This window comes from Heterodontus francisci, chromosome 26 (genome assembly GCF_036365525.1).
Source record: "Heterodontus francisci isolate sHetFra1 chromosome 26, sHetFra1.hap1, whole genome shotgun sequence".
Lineage (NCBI taxonomy): Eukaryota > Metazoa > Chordata > Chondrichthyes > Heterodontiformes > Heterodontidae > Heterodontus > Heterodontus francisci.
Genome location: NC_090396.1, coordinates 30573506 through 30594824, shown reverse-complemented (window position 1 = coordinate 30594824; position 21319 = coordinate 30573506). Strand labels below are relative to the sequence as shown.

The 21319-nt window shown below is 42.5% G+C and overlaps 1 protein-coding gene across 1 annotated transcript in view; it reads right to left on the bottom strand.

The window, feature by feature from the left end:
- LOC137384244 (dynein axonemal heavy chain 9-like) overlaps positions 1-21319 on the bottom strand; it is a 584247-nt gene that overhangs the window by 39223 nt on the left and 523705 nt on the right. The window contains exons 65-66 of the mRNA XM_068057979.1: positions 5928-6119; positions 2038-2208 (exon numbers count right to left, since the gene is read on the bottom strand). Of these exons, the coding sequence (XP_067914080.1) occupies positions 2038-2208; positions 5928-6119 (363 nt within the window). The remainder of the gene's footprint in view (positions 1-2037; positions 2209-5927; positions 6120-21319) is intronic.

The following is a 21319-nucleotide window of genomic DNA, read 5'->3' as shown; positions in this document are numbered from 1 at the left end:
CCATCTACCACTCCCATTTACCATCCTCCGAATGCAATGCCTAGCCTCCACCTTGTAGATACTGTCATCAACTGCACACCATCCATCAGATTAACAAATGCCATTAAACTCATTCATAGGTCTGTTCTTTCCCTCCTTGCAGGAGAAGAGAGCACAGAATACCAGGGAGAAAGAAAGAGAGAAGAGGAGGGGCCGTCAGCAGATCACACAGCTCACAATTGCAGAGGAGGAGGCACTGGAAATAAGTGGAATTATGGCATCCTTGGCTGTTCGAGATGGGGAGCTCCCAGCTACCTAGTGATACAACTAAATAAAAGGCATCCACATGTCATGCAAGCTCAGTCATGCTGATCTGGTATCAATATCAAGTGAATATATAATCATCTTCATCATGATAACTTGCAACATTCTTAACTCACCATGACTAATTGCTTTTTTATCTCCCACAGGGCCTTCACGTATGCAGCAGGAGGCGTGGACATGGTGGGCGATGAATCCTCACAGGGACTGAGTCCTTCTGAGGTTGCATCATCACAGGACTCATTCAGACCAGCTCAGCTATTCACACTTTGGTAGGACCAGTAAGATAGATAGTTGGGTTTTTGCCTACTGACTCACTTCACAAGTGAGCAAGAGATGGTAGAGACAGGGACAGCAATGGAGAGTCTGTGTCGGAGAGCTGGCATTGGGAAGGGGGCTGGGGAGGCGCCCGCTGAGAGCCACCCCCCTGCCCTTGCTGTCGACCTCCTTCCTCTTTCCTGCGACCCCCACCCTGAGAGATCCCTCCCGCCCTGACCTACCTGAGGCCTGGCTCCAGTGACACTCCTTGGCCTTCAGTAGGTGCTCCTCCTGCAGCAACCATCGCGTCCTCGATGGCGCTGCAGCTGCTGGCCTCTGATTGGCCAGCAGCTTTCCAAGGGCAAGACTTCCACTGACGGGGTCCTTGATCCTGTAGAAGACCCGTTGCTGTCCACTTAAGTGCTTGATTGGCACTAGATTCAATAGGCATTCGGGAGAAGAGGCAACATGGGGATCTCCAGATCACTTCTTCCAGAATTTGAGACCCCAGCCGCCAGGATAAAATGTCCCCCCATGGTTTCAGGTCAATGGTCCTTCGTGAGATGTAGACTTAAACCCTGCTTTTAATGTGGAAAAATGTACCAAGGCATTTCCCAGAAACATGAGTTAAAAATGCTGAAGAAGGAGATTTGGAAGGTTGACTAAATACACGGCCAAAAAGGTGGTATTTAAGGAGGGTAATAAAGGAGAAGAGGGTGATGGAGATGTGGAGGGGTCCAAGAGGGAATTCAAGTGAGTGCGATTAGGGTGGCTGAAGGCACTTTAGCCAATGGTATGGAAAAGAGAAGGGGGACGCACAACAGGCCAGAGCCAAAGGAATGAGGAGTTCAGTGAGGCAGTAGGGTTGGGTGAGATTACAAAGAGAGAGAGGTGAGACCATGAAGAGATTTAAACACTATGATGAGAATTTTAACGAGGTATACTGGAGTATCAGGAACAGAAATAGGTGAAAGAGGATTGGTGTAATAGGCAAGCAAGAATTGGCCTTGGATAGGATACAGACAGCAGAGTTTTGCATGAGCTGAAGTTTATGGAGGGTGGAGGATGGCAAAGAGATTGGAGTAATTGTGTCTGAGACTGATAAAGGCACACATGAAAGTTTCAGTGCTACCCAACCCAATTTCTAGGCAATTAGCTTTGGTCTTCTCAATGGAAAAGTTAATGGTCACCGAAGGCTGGATATCAGACAAGCAGTCTGACAGCATAGGGGAAGTCGGGGGCATCAAAAGACGTAGCAGAAAGATAGAGTTAGGAGTCATTATTGTACAGATTGAACGTATCATCAGGATGGAAAGGTCTCCAATTTTATGTTTCTTTTCTATGCATCAACTCATTAGGATGACAGCAAGTAGGAAGTGTTGGAACATTCTTATTGCACAATCACTAGGAAGCTAGTTTATCGATAAATGAGACCACATAAACTCCACAACCATTTTATTTCTTAGACTTGAATTTTACCTTTTCTTCTCGCGTGGTCCCTCCTCCCTCTCCACCACTGCTGTCCCTGGGCTGCATTTCCAGCACAGTGCGGAACAGCTTCTCTGAGGTCAGCGTCAGGAACCCAATTTCTGCATTGGGATGGAGACCATACAGGTAGGGAGACTCAGGAGGAAGCAGGTCATCGATGTACTGACAAGGAAAGGAAACAAGTTTAAAAAAAGCACAACTGAATTAAAGGCTACACTGTGGATTGTATAAATAATTTTGATGCCTAAATACATTTTTATGTTGTTCTGGCCATAGTCCCAAAGGACCATAGGCATCTCTCCCATTTGAGAGAGACAGGTGGTGATGTTTTGCCTGAGGGTCACCACTCCACAAGCATGGGGCAAAGTGAGGAGGCAGGCCTCCATGAACTACCAAAGATGGTATGGGGATTGAATCCGCACGGTTGGCATCTTTTTGCATCACATGCAAGCCGTCTAGCCAACTGAGCTAACCGACCCATATTACTAGCAGATTTCCCATGGCGTTGCTGTAGGTGGTCTGGAGCATGGTGGTGATGTTGAACTGCTGAGATGGGATGGTGTTTACCCTGGTCTATCCCTGTATAGCCACTACTTATGGACTCTAACTAGGGACATCCTGAGGTAGCATTCTACCTAATTATTCAGGGAAGATTTGCAGATTGACAGCTTTTCATAAACTCCTACTCTGTTTTCAGTCGTAGGACCAAATTTACATGAAACTGGGTTGAAACTGCCCAATTCTTACTTTACAAAAAACCTTTTATCATCAAGAAAAAGAACAGTTCAGCCCCATCTTTCTCTTCTGGAGCTGAACCTGCATCCCAAGGATAAAAACATTGTGTAGCACTGTGTTTATGGGAATACACACTGTTAGAATGATGTCCAACAGTGCAAATTATGCAGTCTGATGTGCTCCATTGTTATTGTCCATTAATTGGTCCATTATCAGCCCTATGCACTTCTGTTCTCTTGCTTTGTAAGCCAGCATTCACGATGCATTATTTGGACAACAGGAATCACAGTGTTGAGAAAGTTTGAGGTGAATTGGGAGCAGGATTAATAAATCCATCAATTAAAGTGTTGAAATGGCAACAAAGGTAAATGGGAGACTATGCAAAAATGTGTGCATTCCAATCAGGAATGGTCAATAAAGGTAGATGATATTATATTACCATATGCTTGATCACTGAAGGGAGATTCTGACTCTAGAAAATCTAATAATTTTATTTTAACAAGATGCAATTCAGACTCAGAGGGTTGCAAGTGAAATTCAAACATGTCGACAGGGTAGATGCAGGAAGAATGTTTCCCTGGCTGGGGTGTCTATAACCAGGGGACACAGACTCAGAATAAGAGGTAGGCCATTTCGGACTGAGATGAGGAGGAATTTCGTCACTCAGAGGGTGGTGAATATTTGGAATTCTCTATCCCAGACGGCTGTCAAGGCTCAGTCATTGAGTATATTCAAGACAGAGATCAATAGATTTCTAGATATTAAATATATCAAGGGATGTGGGAATAGTGTGGGAAAATTGCATTTTTTTGAATTCTCTGGCTAGGCCAGCATTTATTGACCATCCCTAATTACCCTTGAACTGAGTGGCTTTGTGGGCATTTTTTAAGAGTCAATTACATTGTTGTGGATTTGGAGTCAAATGGAGGCCAGACCAGGTAAGGACAGCAGATTTCCTTCCCTAAAGGACTTAAGTGAACCAGATAGATTTTTACAACAATTGACAAAGGTTTCATGGTCACCATTAGACTAGCTTTTTAAATAGATTTATTAATTGAATTCAAATTTCACCATCTGCCGTGGTGGAATTCGAACCCATGTCCCCACAGCAGATAAGATAAATGAGAATGCAGATAAGATAAAGGAGAATCCAAAAAGATTCTACAAGTATATTAAGAGTAAAAGGGTAGCTAGGGAGAGAGTAGGTCCCCTTAAGGATCAGTGTGGCAATCTATGTGTGGAGCCACGGGAAATGGGCGGGGTCTTAAATTAATATTTCTTGTCCGTATTAACCGTGGAGAAGGTCATGGAAGCCAGTGAGTTCATTGGAGGGAACACCGATAACCTGCAGCATATCAACATTACAAAGGAGGAGGTGTTGGAGGTTTTGAAGCGCATAAAGGTGGATAAATCCCCAAGGCCTGACCAGGTGTATACTAGGATGCTATGGGAAGAAAGGGAGGAGATTACTGGGGCCCTGGCAAAGACTTTTGTATCATCGTTAACCGCAGGTGAGGTACCGGAAGACTGGAGGATAGCTAATGTTGTGCCTTTATTTAAGAAGGGCAGCAGGGATAAGCCAGGGAACTACAGGCCAGTGAGCCTTACATCAGTGGTGGGAAAGTTATTGGATGGCATTCTGAGAGACAGAATTTATATGCATTTGGAAAGGCATGGTCTGATTAGGGACAGTCAGCATGGCTTTGTGCGTGGGAAATCATGTCTCACGAATTTGATTGAGTTTTTCGAGGAGGTGACCAAGAGGATTGACGAGGGCAGGGCGATGGACATTGTCTACATGGACTTTAGCAAGGCCTTTGACAAGGTCCCGCATGGTAGGCTGGTCCAGAAGGTTCGAACACATGGGATCCAGGGTGAGTTAGCAAAGTGGATACAAAATTGGCTTGGTGATAGGAGGCAGAGGGTGGTAGTGGAGGGTTGTTTTTCAGATTGGAGGCCGGTAACCAGTGGTGTGCTGCAGGGATCGGTGCTGGGCTCTCTGTTTTTTTGTCATATATATTAATGAATGTAAGGGGCATGATTAGTACGTTTGCAGATGACACCAAAATTGGTGGTATAGTGGACAGTGAAAAAGGTTGTCTAAGGTTACAACAGAATATAGATCAACAGGGAAAGTGGGCAAGGGAGTGGCAAATGGAATTTAACGCAGATAAGTGTGAAGTGATGCATTTTGGGAAGTTAAACCAGGGCAGGTCATATGCAGTGAATGGCAGGGCCCTGGGGAGTGTTCTTGAGCAGAGAGACCTTGGCGTGCAAGTACATAACTCCCTGAAGTGGCAACACAGGTAGACAGGGTGGTGAAGAAGGCATATGGCATGCTTGCCTTCATCGGTCGAGGCATTGAGTACAAGAGTTGGAACGTCATGTTACAGTTGTACATAACGTTGGTTCAGCTGCATTTGGAGTACTGTGTGCAGTTCTGGTCGCCGCACTACAGGAAAGATGTGATTAAGCTCGAGAGGGTGCAGAAAAGATTCACAAGGATGTTGCCTGGTTTGGAGGGCTTGAGTTATAAAGAGAGATTGGATAGGCTGGGTCTGTTTTCCCTGGAGCGAAGGAGGCTGAGAGGGGACATGATAGAGGTATATAAAATTATGAGAGGCATAGATAGGGTAGATAGCCAGAGTCTGTATACCATGGTAGGGGTGACTAAAACTAGAGGGCATAGATTTAAGGTGAGAGGGAGGAGGTTTAAAGGGGATTAAAGGGGCAAATTTTTCACACAAAGAATAGTGGGTATCTGGAATGAGCTGCCTGAGGAGGTGGTGGAGGCAGGAACAGTAGCAACATTTAAGAGGCATCTGGACAGGTACTTGAATGAGCAAGGCATTGAGGAATATGGAATTAATGCAGGCAGGTGGGATTAGTATAGATAAGCATTATGATCGGCATGGACGCAGTGGGCCGAAGGGCCTGTTTCTATGCTGTACGACTCTATGACTCTATGAGCACTAGCCTGGGCCTACTAGTCCAGTGACATAATGGCAGAGCAGGCTTGAGGGGCCAAATGGCCTACTCCAGCTCCTATTTGCTATGTTCCTATGTCACCATAACTAGATGATTATTCAAGGCAATTAGCCAGTGTAGGGTTTGGATCTACAAGTACATGGGAAATAATCATCTACCTGATGATAGCCATTGTAGTCCAAGTTAGGAGGGAGAGGGAATCCTGCTGCCAATAGCACTTCTCCTTCCATCATCTCTGGCTTAATATACTCCTCCAGGTAGGTTCTGCAGAGCCGCCTATCCCAATCATCTGTGATGTGTCCTCCATACATAATCTCACCAAACAGATAGCGCAAGTCATCATATGGGACCTGCAATGGAAGTAAATATTTATTCAAAACAGAAACTGCTAGAAATGCACAGCAGGTCTTTCAGCAGCTTTAAAGATAAATGATGGGCTAATGTTCCATTGAAATATCAAACATTACCCTGTCCTTACTGTCTACAGATGTTGTTGGGCTTGCTGTGTGTTTCCAGTATTATTTATCTAATTTTGGTGTTCAGCATCCAAATATTTTTCCTTTTTATGTCTAATCATAGAATCACAAAGTTTAAGGCACAGAAAGAGGCCACTTGGCCCATCGTGTCTGCGCCAGTCGAAAAATGATCCACCTATTCGAATCCCACCTTCCAGCATTTGGTCTGTAGCCCTGCAGATTATGGCACTTGAGGTGCATATCCAGACTCCTTTTGAATCAGTTGAGGGTTTCTGCCTCAACTACCCTTTCAGGCAGTGAATTCCAGACCATCACCACCTTCTGGGTTAAAAAGTTTTCCTCATCTCCCCTCTAATTTTTCTACCAATCACTTTAAATCTATGCCCCCTCATCTCTGACCTCTCTGCTAAGGTGAATAGACCCTTCACCTCCACTCTATCCAGGACCCTCAAAATTTAGTACATTTCAATCAGATCTCCCCTCAGCCTTCTCTATTCCAAGGAGAACAACCCCAGCCTCTCCAATCTTTCCTCATAGCTGCATTTTTCCAGTCCTGGCAACATCCTCGTAAGTGTCCTCTGTGCCCTCTTTCGTGTAATTACATCCTTCCTGTAATAAGGTGACCAGAACTGCATACAGTACTCAAGTTGTGGCCTAACCAATGATTTACACATTTCCAGCTTAACTTCCCTGCTCTTGTATTCTATACCGCGGCTAATAAAGGAATCTAATGTATTTATTGTTTCCTTTTATATCAACCACATCAAGTCTTACGTCTTGATAATCTTTCCTGAACATGGTCCTAATAGCACAACTCAAGCGAGCAAACATGCTTCCCCTTCCTGTCCAGCCCCAGCTACGGAAGATGCATCTTAAAAAGAGGCAATGAATCAATTACACAAGATGAGAAAGACTTATTTATTTCACCGACATTCTTTGGATCATCCATATTTGATTACAGAAAATAACAGACTGCCTGCAGTTCTTTTTATTAGCTAAGAGCCATAAGTGAGACAGGCACATCTTTCTTCATTCACAGTTTGAGCTCTGACAGGTTGTGCAATAAGTCAAGCCATAGATTTACAGTTTTCACTAAAAAAAAGCATTGTAGAACTTAACCTCCTAACATTAGTAAAAATTAAATTCTGGAATAGCATGAAATAAAAATGGAATTGAGCTTATTTAGTCACCATAAACTATGTGGCCTAGCAATAAAGTGGCTCATTATATAGAAACATTTACAATTAACATTCTTTCCCAAAAGCATGTGTTAGGAACTTGAAAAAAGATTTTATCGAATTCAGTCCATTTTGAAGATTGTGGAAAGGAACAAAGTAAAGATCTAATTTCTCATTTCTTTTATGAGTAGGAGTCTCAATGAGTTATTAATGCTGTAAGCATCTCTTTAATCCTCATTTATTTTTTAACTTGGATTCTTGTTCACAGGAGAAAAGAAACAGACTGTCCTTAATGAAACCCATTTGTTCACTCTTGTATGGATCCATGCAACACGGAGGTAATCCATTTCTGCTTTTAACTCTTTAATTTCTCGGCCACCTCAGAATAGAGCAGAGTGATTTTCTGCTCGCAATTCAGAAACATAGAAGCATATTTCATAAGTGTCATTATTCCTGAACTTGGGGCAGGTGTAACATGAAATGCATTGTGAAGAAAAAGATCTTCTCAGCTTAACTAGAATTTTAAATATATTCTCCTACAATGGCTGGGCACATTCTAGTCTACTCTAGAGAGTATGTTGGAGTCAACACTGGTGAACAAATAGATATTATCAGCAGAGCAGTGATAAGTAAAACATTCATGTTTTCATGAACAAAATTTAAATTCAGCAAAATAGAAAAAAAGAACTTGCATTTATATAGTGCCTTTCACTAACTTGGGATATCTCAATGCACTTTACAGCCAATGCAGCTCGTTTTTTTGAAGTGTAGTCGCCGTGTAATGTAGGGAACATGCCAATTTGTGCAGAAGAAGATCCCACAAATAGCAATGTGATATTGCCCAGACAATCTGTTTTTAGTGTTGATTGAGGGATAATTATTGGCCAGGACACCAGAGAGAGCTCTGCTGCTCTCCTTCGAATGGTACTGCAGGATCTTTAATGTCTCATCCAAAAGAAGGCACCTTCAACAGTGCAGCACTCCCTTAATAGTACACTGGAGTGTCAGCCTTGATTTTGCACTCAGATTGTCCTGAACTCCATGATGGGGACAGATCTCCCTTTTTTCTTGGTTTTGAAGCAGGTTTTTGGCAGCTAATACATGTTAAAAGTAGGTCTCAGTTGGTATCTAAGAAACCTACTACTTGATCCTTTCAATTAGCGAAAAAACAGGGAGCCCAGAACTCAGAGCCAACCCATCTCTCACCGGGCTGCAGCACAAGCACTGCCTGCTTAGCACTGTGACTACCAGGTAGGTGAAAATTTCACCTGAAGAGCATTAGGCCCAAAGACATATTGATGCTGCCATGACCAGAGATTGTACACTGTACTATGGTAACCCTTTGTCATATGCAAAAATGTAATTGTATAAATAAAAAAGTGAAGTGAAAATCTGATTTTCAATTGATTTTTCATTAGGTTTGATGCCAAACTTGAAATAAAGGCACAGATTGTCGAGTCAACTTCACTGGAAAGCATCTAGAGGAGGCTGCTTGAACTGCCCTTGAGCTGCTTGACAGAAGCAAGCCTACTGGCCTTCAAAATTAGGCAAGGACAGAAGGTTCATTTTCAGCACATACTAGTGCCTACAAGCAGTCACCCCTGCTAAAATTCTATTGCAATCAGCCAGGCCAGTAAATTCATTATGCATGTGAAAACACATCAATGATTCAGTGTATAAACGCTGTAAACTGTCACACTCAGAAGCCAGATACAAATGTGCCCCTTCAGCACACAGTGAGTTAGCTTGTTGTGTTAATTATGCATGCTGTCTACTTAGTTAAGTAGGTAAATGGACGCCTGAACTGCAAATGGCATTTGCCATGCAGGCCTGATTAAGATACATTAGGATACTGCATTGGAACATTATTTTGGAGCACTTTTGCTCCACAGTTTTTCTTAAGTCCATAATGATTAGTATTCTTGCTGTGCTAGGAGCACTGCAGTTGTATTTCTCATTGATGTGAGAAGCTTCTGAAAATATAAAGCAGTCACCAGGTAATGAAGTTGGGGGAAATCGAACTAAAATGCACTATTAGTCTGACAGAGGCAAACATACAGATTTATCATAAGTCCACAATGATTAAATGGGGGCCAACATTACACATTGCACTTAGCCATTCCACAAGCTAAAATCTTTTTGTTACATGCTTAAAAATGCTTGTTTCAGAGAGGAAATGGTACACAATGTGCTGATGACAAAATAAAGCAGCATCCTACATATCCAGTGGCAACACTTTGTGAGTCGGTTTTCAGATTAGAGACATAAAACCTTGATCTGATACATCAAAAAATCTAAAATGTTACTTCACATAAATTATTGAAAAAAAATGTCCAGTGACTTTCACCTTCCTTTCCTTTCTTTAAAGTCATTGGCGTTTTACTGTGATATGATTCCCAATCTCTATAGTACTTTCCCCAAATGGCCATTAGTTTTGACCCTCAACTGGGACAGGTAGAAAACCCTGCTCGTGAATTCAGATATGAACAATTAGTGATCTTGCAATACATTTGTGTGTGTGTTATTATTACACAGCCATGTTAAACAGATTAACACCTAGTTAAAGATAACACAAGCAGGAATGTTTACAAATTTGTTAAATATTTACATGTGAACAACTTTGCTTGGAACTTCAATCCCTTAACCGTTGGTGGGCTGTCTGAATATAGTGAACATCATGGCCCAGAAATTCTACAGCATCCTTATTTGGTTGCACGGAAGTGGGGGCGTGGAGGGTAAGTGTCCTGTGCCAGAATGGTGCGGTTTCCCAGATATGGGGCTTTGAACCTCACTGTAATAGAGCCAACGCAGACTGGAGAGAACTGGTTGCAGTATCTCTCAGGTGAGTGGATCCAGGGATTAGGTTTGTCTTTGCCCAATATGGCAGGTGCGCACACACATCCTCACTGCCATTTTGGAGTTTTACATGTTGGCACAGCACCAAGAAAACAAGCACTGTGCAATGCAATTTCTAGACCCTCAAGCACAATCTTGTTGTGTGTAGCCCACATCTATACCCTTCCTACAGGAGTTGCTGCATTGCCATCAGCAATAGAATGGCTGGCTTTTCCTTCCTTGAGCCAGAGCACTGTGAATTTTTGCAGCCCCGCTGCCAGGTAGCCTAGATAAGATCAAACCCCAGAATTCCTGGTTCAAAGGCAGAGACTTTTACCCTCGGTGAGTACTTGAATATTTTATATTCTCTTCTCTATGGAAGCCTGTGCCTATGCAGAAACAAGGGATGGGTTGTCCCTGCAGCCTACCCGCTGCATTGACAGGTTGCAGAAACAGCCAATCTCTTGTTGCTGCACTCCATACAGTTCAAACTCATGCACACTAGTGGTCTTGATAATGCTTATGATAATGCTCCATAAAAGAACTGTGGCCCACCTTCAGTAATCTGTATGATTGTGAAGGGATGAACTCCAGAACAGTTCAAAGAGCTTTGGTCAAATTATGTTCACCGTATATCCACATGATTTGGGTTCAGGCCTGTCAAATCAGGCATGAAGATATCTCTTAAAATCAATTTAAACTTCACTTGTGAAAGACTTCAAAATTAGCAAAGCAGCTACATTTCATAAGCAGTAAAAGGATATCTTGCTACATTCTGCTGTGAGGTAACCTTACCTTAAAAAACATGAAACTGCAATGACAATGATACTACCTCTGTCCAGGAACTGCACCAGCTGAGGCTGTTCAATGGAGGATTCATGCAGTCCAATTCCTAGGTGCAGATTCACTATTTTTATACCCAATCTTATTACTGTTATGACTGTTGACCTGTCTCAGCAACTCTATGTCCCTTTGTTTCCTGAACTTTACGTGAATTTGATTATACTTGTCTGAGCAGATGGCACTCTGAACTAAACCACTGGTATCCTTGTACCTCCTATCAATGGATACCAATACATTATCATGTAGAACAACAGCCCCGACAAACAAATTTCTCTGCAGCACCTGTGGAAGAGCCTGTCACTCTAGAATTGGCCTTTATAGCCACTCCAGGCGCTGCTTCACAAACCACTGACCACCTCCAGGCGCGTATCCATTGTCTCTCAAGATAAGGAGGCCCAAAAGAATCATGTAGAATGTTCTTATTTGGCCAGAGCTGTGGGGGGAGGGGAGGGGTTTGTTCCCACAATTACAATGTTGTTATTAAAGATGAACAGCAGTGTTTACTATGTAAGTTGTCAGCCTTGGCTCAGTGGTAAGAAGTGGTAAGTCAAAAGTTCATGGGTTCAAGCTCCACTCCAGACACTTGAACACAAAATGTAGGCTGGCACTCCCAGTGCAGTGTTGAGGGAGTGCTGTGCTGTCAGAGATCCCATCTTCCTGATAAAACATTAAACTGAGGACCTATTTGCCCTCTCAGGTGAATGTAAAAAATCCCATGGCACTATTTCGAAGAAGAGTTTTCCTGCTGCCTTGGTCAATGTTTATCTCTCAACCAACACTTACAAATCTATAATCTGGTCATTTATGTCATTGCTGTTTGTGAAACCCTACTGTGTAAACTAGCTTCCACATTTCCCTACATTACAACAATGCCCACACTTTAAAAGCATTTAATTGGCTCTAAAGTGCTTTGGGATGTTCCAAAGTCATGCAAAACACTTTAGAAATACAAGTCCTTTCTTTCTCTGATCTGGTCTAAAAACTCCACCAAAAATCAATATGCTGAGCAAAAAAATTACATTTCTTGATTTCTAGCTCTTTCCATTCCCAGACTCTGTGCTGAAACTCTAGCAGTCCAGGATACAAACTGTTGGCATTGTTTGTCAGCATGAATGAACAGTTAGTCAACCCCTAAAATGCAAACTCCAGGCTAGTGAAGACATAACAGACATTGTTGGAGAAGTTGGATGTTTGCAATCATTTTTGCTTGTTCATTACTGCTGTTGTCAATCTTTTCTATGCAAAATAGAACAAGGCTTCCTCATGGTTGTCACTGATTACATTCTTAGGATGCTTTCAAGCCTGCCTGGGCAGAAAAGCAATAAGAAATCATTGTATTTCCTCTTTAAGATATCCAGAATAAAACTACATCAAGCAAAAAGATGAAGACTCTAGATTAGGACTTAAATAATAAAAAAGACATTCTATTCAGCATCATCTTCATGCAGATTTTTTGCGACCTGCTGTCATAAACTTGAAAGCTGTATTTAAATATATGAATATTCCTTACTTGTGATGTCACACACAGTGGTCTTTGTGACACACTAACTTCTATTCAGCAGTGACGGATGTACAAAATGTCTAAATTATTAATGATCAAAACTCACGCTTCCTTCCTTAAAGAAAGCAGGGAGTAGTTTGGAGGTTTGATTGTTCAGAATAAATGGCTTAGCGCACGTTGTCAAATTTCCCTGGTCTCCACACAAAGATGTTGTGAAACTTATTATCAGCCAAGTTCACATGCATGCCTTCAATCACTAGTTAGTGTCTTAATTTAGACAATAAAGTTTGAATGAAGAATACAATGGCAGGAGTTAGATATGAATTCACATTATTCATATGGCTTCTTGTCTTCGGAAAATAATTTCAAATGCTTTATGCGGTCATTGTCTAACTTGTTGTTTATTAGCATGTTCAGTTTTGATTAGCTTCCATTTTATGGTCTGAATCTTATTTTACATTTGGATGCTTGTTTAAGAATCGAGCTAAGCAGGGAGTTTAAAAAGTTCTCAGCAAATTGTAAAATGAGGGACTGTAGCCTAGTGTCGCAAATGGTTTATGGAGTGTGAGAAGTTTTACAGTTGAAAAGATCCCAGATCTCTACTTTATGAGCATTATTAAGGGACCAAAGTGAGGGAATTATTGTACGAGCATGTGAAATGTTCATAGCAAGAACCTCTGTTTGCTGTGATTCTTGAAAGTACACTGGTAGCATTGTTTATCAGCATGAATTAACAGTTCGGCAACTCCTAAAGTGCAAACTCCTGGCTGGTGAAGCCATGACAGACATTGTTGGCGAAGTTGGATGTTTGCATTCATTTTTGATTGTTCATTATTGCTATCGTCAATCTTTTCTATGCTAAAAGAACAAAGCTTCCTCATGTTTGTCGCTGCTTACATTCATAGGATATTCTAGAAAGTCTGAATACTGGACGGCCTTTAGGAATGCTCAGAAAGGTAGTTTATGTACAGTTAGTATATAAAGTTAGCTTGATGAGAATTCTTACAAAAGGTAGGATCTGAGGATAACATTGGATTATGATCAACACAATATTTGAACTGCCTTGTCATTTAACGGGCAATTAAGTGAACAAACAAAAGAAGTTTAAGTTTAAATCAAATCTGTATCATGCATCAGTTGGCTAGCTTGTTGAAGGTTCCATGTTAGGTAAGGGTATAGAGGGAAACGGAGAAAAAGCATGCAAATGGAGTTAAAGTACAGATCAACAATAATCAAATAGAATGTCAGAAAGGCTCAAGAGGCTGACTGACCTATTTCTGTTTCTATGCTCCTGTTACAAAAAAGAGTGTAAAGAGGAGCAATTAATATGAATCCTGGGCTTAGGTCCAAGAGCTTGGAGGATAGAGTGGTGTCCTCAATTGGGTTCTTCTCTGCAGATCAAAGAATGTGAGGAGGGGACATCATACAAGTATTTAAACAGTGAAAGGAAACAATAGGATGCAAATTACTGAACTGTTAAGCTGAATATGGAGCTGGAACAAGAAGGGACAATGACACAATGTGGAAAGAATAAGTTTAACAGTGAAATTATGCAGCACCTCTTCTCTTGTAGAAAATAAGATGCATGAAATAAACTGTCACCTAATATGGCTAATTGAATGACGGCAAAAATGGAGATGAATTTTTACTTGGGGCAAGAAGCTAAAGGGGTCTATAAGAGAGGGCTATTCATTTGGTAGTGATCTTTTCTCAACTCCCTTGTTGATCAAAAATCTGTTTAACTCAGCCTTGAATATGTTCAATGACCCAGCCTCACCTGTTTTCTGGGGTAGAGAATTCCAAAGATTAACCCTCAGAGAAGAAATTCCTCCTCATTTTCATCTTAAATGGTAGATCCTTTATACTGAAATTGTGCCCCCTAGTTGTAGATTCCTCCACCAGGGGAAATATCCTCTCAGCATCTACCCTGTCAAGCCCTCTCAGAATCCGAGATGTTTCAATAAGATCAGCTCTCATTCTTCTAAACTCCATTAGTATAGGCCCAATTCTCTCAACTTTCCATCATAAAACAACCCCCTTCATACCAGGAATCAACCCAGTGAACATTCTCTGAACTGCATCCAATGCAAGTATATCCCTCCTTAAATAAAGAGACCAAAACTGTACGCAGTACTTTGCAGGTTGATAGGTTAATTGGCCATTATAAATTGCCCCTAGTATAGGTAGGTGGTAGGGAAATATAGAGACAGGTGGGGATGGGGTAGGAATATGGAATTAGTGTAGGATTAGTAAAAATGGGTGGTTGATGGTCGGCACAGACTCGGTGGGCCGAAGGGCCTGTTTCAGTGCTATATCTCTAAACTAAACTAAACTAAACCAATGGGCTGTACAGTTGTAGCAAGACTTCCCAACTTTTATACTCCACCCCCCCTTGCAATAAAAGCCACCATTCCATTTGCCTTCTTAATTACATGCTGTACCTGCATACTACCTTTTTGTGATTCATGTACAACGCCACCCAGCTCCCTCTGTACCACATCGTTCTGTAGTCTCTCTCCATTTACAGTCATAGAGTAGAGTCATAGAGTCATTTACAGCACAGAAGAAGCCATTCGGCCCATGCCGGCTCTCCACGGAGCTGTGCAGTCAGTCCCACTCCCCGGCTCGATCCCCAGAGCCCTGCAAGTCCTTTTCTCTCCGGTGGCCATCCAACTTCCTCTTGAAGTCATTGATCGTCTCCGCTTTCAACATCCTTGTGGGCAGCAAGTTCCAGATCATTACCACCCGCTCTGTAAAAAGTGCTTCCTCATATTCCCCCTGTATCTTTTGCCCAAAACTTTTAATCTGTGTCCCCTAGTCCTTGTACCATTTGTTAATGGGAACAGTTTTTTCTTGTCTAACTTACCTAAATCTGTCATAATCTTGTACACTTCTATTAAATCTCCCATCAGTCTCCTTTGTTCTAAGGAGGACAACATAAAAATATTTTGCTTTTCTATTCTTCTGACCTCACATTTTCCCACATTATTCTCCATCTGTCAAATTTTTGCTCACTCACTCACTCACTCAACCTATCTTATATCCCTTTGCAGACTCTGTGTCCTCACAACTTGCTTTCCTACCTATCTTTGTATCATCAGCAAATTTGGCTACAATACACTCGGTCCCTTCATCCAATTCATTAATATAGATTGTAAATAGTTCAGGCCCCAGCTCTGATCACTGCGGGGCCCCACTTGTTACTGTTTGCCCAGCTGAAATGACCCATTTATCCCAACTCTGTTTCCTGTCGGTTCGCCACTCCTCTATCCATGCTAATATATTACCCCCAACACCATGAGCTCTTATCTTGTGTAGTAAGCTTTTATGTGGAACCTTATCAAATGCCCTTTGGAAATCCAAATACACTACATCTATCAGTTCCCATTTATCCATCCTCCTTGTTACATTCTCAAAGAACTCTAATGAATTTATCATTTCAGTGCAGCAAGTGTAAGAAGCCCCATTAATTACATAAAGCACCAAGTTAAGGATCCATTTCCAGTCTTGGTCAATGGCAAAATGAATTCCAGAGCACTGATTACACAGGATTGGGAGCTTTCTAAGATGAGCTGCCTGGTTTCCTGTTTCCTCTTGGATCTTGATGAAGTGTCATCTAAATGTGTTACCAAAGGTGGAAATGTTAATGATAGATCTTATTATACACCAGTTACACATGTCACTGTTCCTTCAACCACCGTGGGAGCAAAATTTGATATGCCCGTAAATAGACACAAGAATGGAGATGCATGATTAATCCATGCCCATTCCTTCCGATGTAGGCCAACACCAACTTTGTGCTGCCTGCTAATTTGCATAATTGCCATGTGCAGCCAGTGCTAAACAACCTGTTGAGTGGCTGCATCCTCAGCAGAGGGGTTAAGTTTGCACTAGGCTAGAACAACCTAAAACTAGCCTGCACTGCTTAAAGCCAGCCTGCATCGTTTAAAGGGCAGGGGTCTCGCGGGGTGGGGGTCGCGGGGGAGAAGGGTGTAGGGGGAAATGCTAGCAAGGGCAGGGGGTGGCTCTCAGCAGGTACCACCCCACCCCCTCCCAACCCCCGAACTCCCCTGATGCTGGGTCCCTTGTTCAGGCACTAAGTGTCTTTTAACAAGGCATTCCCCGCCCCCCTCCCCATCCCCCCAGAGCTGGGAAGCAGCCTGCATGGTTTTTCGTGCCGTGCTTCCCGTGCGACGAAAGGGCTGCCCTCCGCACGGCTAATTGCGGCAGCAGCAGGATGAGACCTTTAATTGGCGGCACAGTGGCGCATTGGTTAGCACCGCAGCCTCACAGCTCCAGGGACCCGGGTTCGATTCCGGGTACTGCCTGTGTGGAGTTTGCAAGTTCTCCCTGTGTCTGCGTGGGTTTTCTCCGGGTGCTCCGGTTTCCTCCCACAAGCCAAAAGACTTGCAGGTTGATAGGTAAATTGGCCATTATAAATTGTCACTAGTATAGGTAGGTGGTAGGGAAATATAAGGACAGGTGGAGATGTTTGGTAGGAATATGGGATTAGTGTAGGATTAGTATAAATGGGTGGTTGATGTTCGGCACAGACTCGGTGGGCCGAAGGGCCTGTTTCAGTGCTGTATCTCTAAAAAAAAAAAAAAAAATTGGGGTTAATTGCCCAGTTAAGGGCCTCAGCTGGTAGCAGGGCAGGAAGGCCATTCACAGTTTTGGAGGAGGCAGGATGGTGCCAGGAACCACCCCCCCCCCCCCCGCCACCCGCCACCATTCCACCAAATTTTATGCTCTCCCCGCCTCCAAACCCACCCCGCGGGGGGGGCGGGGAGAGCATAAAATTCTACCCTAAGTTTTGAAATAGTGAGTGTTCAAGAGCAATTCTAATCCTGTAATTTCAGGCTTAACATGTCAACTATGACATTTTCTGAATCTCCTCAATGAAATTACTGCCGGATCTCCATCATTCTCTAGATAATTACCTCAAAATGTGTTTCAACAGCAGTTTGTGATGTTCAGTGATAAGCAGGAAGTATTTCTAAAACTGTGATAATTACAACATGTTGTTGATTTGGTGCAAGGCAGCAGTTGGCATGTTCACTTGTGCAGTTTATGTTAATGTGCTTTCAACATCAGTGGACCGTTCCTACTCTCAAAGTTCCTCTTACCCTTTCCCTGTGAATTTCTACTGAGCCAACACAACAAAGATATCTTGCATTGATGTTGGTAGCATATGAAAACTCAAGAGCACAAGCAGCTGCAACCTTGTTACTAGGAGAGGACTTTTTTTTCAGATGACTCATCCTTGTTTCAAAATTTCCAAGGCAGAGAGAAGCATCTGTTTTAAGTGCAAAGGCAGCATACTTTGCAGTTATATACACAAGGGATACATTTCTACAAATTAAAAAAGGGTTATTTTCTCTGCAGACAATTCATCTTTAGATTAATAACATCAACACCATTCTAAACAGTGATAGCTCAACTACATCGGGTAGCTTAGCAATAAAATAATAGGGCACGTTAGTGTCGTGGTTATGTTATTAGACGAATACACCAGAGAAGGTGAAATCAAATCCCATTATAGCTGTTTGAAAATTTGAATTCAGTTTTTTTTTTTATCCAGAAATAAAAAGCTACTATCAATAACAGTGACCATGAAGATGTCAGATTGATGTGAAAAACCAACTAGTTTGCTATTGTCCTATAGGGAAGGAAATCTGCCGTCCTTACTCAGTCTGGCCTATATATGACTCCAGTCCCATCTGAAGTGGCCAGCAAGCCACTTGATTGTATCAAGAAGGTGGTCGATCATACAGTCTCAGGGCAACTAAGAATGAGCAATAAATGCCAGCTTACCAGCGACGCCTGCATCCTGGGCATGATTATTATTTTAATTTGACTAAATTTGCTGACCTGAGGTAGTACGTGTAGGCCAGCTATAGCAGACCTCAGCACTTAACTGGAGCAACCACATAAATACTGTGGCTACAAGAGCAGATCAGAGGCTGGGTATTCTTAGGCGAGTAACTCACCTCCTGACTTCCCCAAGCCTGTCCACCATCGGCAAGGCACAAGTCAGAAGCATGATAGAATACTTCCCTTTTGCCTGGATGAGTTTGACAACTCTCAAGAAGCTCGACACCATCCAGAACAAAGCAGCCCACTTGTTTGGCACCTTATCCACCACCTTAAACATTCACTTCCTCCACCCTAGGGTCACCGTGACTGCCGTATATACCATCTATAAGATGCACTACAGCTAGCAAGAGTAAAAACAGCCAGGATTCTTGCTCCTGTTCACTATCTAGTGATTTTCTGGGTGAAGATGTGCATATATTGAGTGGGAATAGGATCAGGCTCTGCACCATACTCTTCCCATTACTTTCAAGCCTCACACATTAACAATAGCTGCTTAGGCAATGAACCAAAAATACCTGTGGAAATGTACCTAACGATGTTTGTCAAAGCCTATGGGTAAGAAGAGGTTGGAAGAAAATTGGTGGAAAAAAAGATTATGGCCTAGAGTTTCTATTTTATCTGTACATATTGTTATATTTCTCTGCAGCACCTGTGGAAGAGCCTGTCACTCCAGAATTGGCCTTTATAGCCACTCCAGGCGCTGCTTCACAAACCACTGACCACCTCCAGGCGCGTATCCATTGTCTCTCGAGATAAGGAGGCCCAAAAGAATTGTTATACTATCTGTCAAGTGTTCGGAACGAATTAGCTAGGAACTAGTTGTTATGTGTAAGTGTTCCAGTAGGGGGCCACATTCACAGCTGCATTGGGGAGTCATGTTATATGTAACAAAGAATCAGGTTCCACAGTCCAAAGCATGGTGCTGTAATAAACCAGATTGACTCCAGCCTTTTACAAGATTAAAGTGTGATTCTTTCCAACATCTGGGAACCAGAAACAGCATAAAGATGAAACATGGTGGCAGTGAGTGTCTGTGAATAAACCTAGAACATTTTTAAAAGCATCAGATTGAGAAAAGTGACCCAAATTAGTACCAGAGATAGGGAAAGAAAAACTGAGTGACTCGTGCGAGAACTGTAAAAAAAAAAAATTGAAATGTCAGCCGGGACAGGAATGAATGCATTGCTACAGCCGATCATGAATTGGGGAGCTGACGATGTCGTAGACGCATTTGAGAAGTTTAAACAAAAGTGCAATTTGGCATTCAATAGTTTCCTATAAGGCACTAGTGAAGAGGAGAGGGTCAGCTATATCCTTCTGTGGGCTGGAGATAAAGGATTACATTTATTTAACAGCTGGGTCCGAAGCGAAGAGGACAGCAGAAACCCAGACAAAATTTTTGAAAGATTCAGCACCCATCTCCAGCCAAAATCAAATCATCGGATATACCGATATGAATTTCAAAGCTTCAGACAGGAACTAGGTGAGCCTATTGACACTTGTGTAGCAAGATTGAAAAATGCAGCCAGAAAATGTAAATTTAAGGTCACAGATGAACAACTGATAGAAGAGCTCATTTGGGGTTCTGCGCATCCTGAAGTACAGAACGCTCTAATTGGACAAGACAAGCTCACAATATTGCAGGCTATAGACACTGCCAGAGCACATGAAGCCACGAGCAGACAGATGAAGACTCTGACCTCCCAAATAGCTAGCCTTCAGTTAAGCCAAGAGACAGGCAGCAGGGTCGATCCAGTGAAACAACAACTAAAGAACGTACACCAAACAGAGAGAAAGACGTGCAGGAGCTGTGGATGACCACATGAATTGACAGATAGAAGGAAATGTCCCATATATGGATCAATCTACAGAGCTTGAGGGAAGACCAATCACTGGGAAAAGATGTGCAGAACAAGGCAAGAAGGTGGTAGACAAGTCATCAGAGCCAGAGTAACAGGGCGAAGGAAGAGTGAAAGAAATCAAAATATCCAAACCCTGGAAGATGGCAATGGATTTGAGAACATGATAGACATAGGAACCATAGAACTGCATGAAATGTCTGGATGTAACAGTTCCCAGAGAAAAGAAATTCACACAACCATTCAGATCAGGAAAAGGCTGAGAAATAACGATAAATCTGAAGGTGAAGATTGATACTGGAGCGCAGAGTAACATCATCCCGCTCAGACTATACCAGCAGATCTTTCCTGAAAATTTGGAGAAAAATGGTTATCCAAGGGAAGGTGCTCCAAAACCAAACAACATCATGCTAACAGCATATGGGGGAACTGAGATTTGACAGCTAGGAACAACCCAAATCAGAGGGACACACAAAGGAAAAGATGTTATTGTATTTTCTATGTCACAGCTATCCTGGGGTTGAACAGTTGTGAAGAGCTGCAGATTATCTCAGTAAACCATGAGGTGAAGGAGGCGACACTGAGGGTTGAAGATAGCACACCCGTTGAAAAGCGCCCTCCGATAAGCAAAGAAGATCTGGTACAAATGTACTCAAAGTGTTTTGATGGGACGGTTGGATGCTTCAGAGATTTTGAGTATCACATCACTATTGACCCAGCGATGAAGCCAGTGATTCATCCCCCACGTAAAGTACCAGTAGAACTAAAAAGAAATCTTGAAAGAGAGCTCCGAGAAATGGAAGAAAAGAAGGTGATTGCCAGAGTCACAGAGCCTACAGATTGGGTAAATTCCATCGTGGTCAGAGAGAAGCCAAATGGACGGCTAAGAATTTGCCGAGATCCCAAAGATCTTAACCTAGCAATAAAGAGGGATCACTATCCTATTCCAATATTGGAAGAAATCACACCAGCACTGGCAGC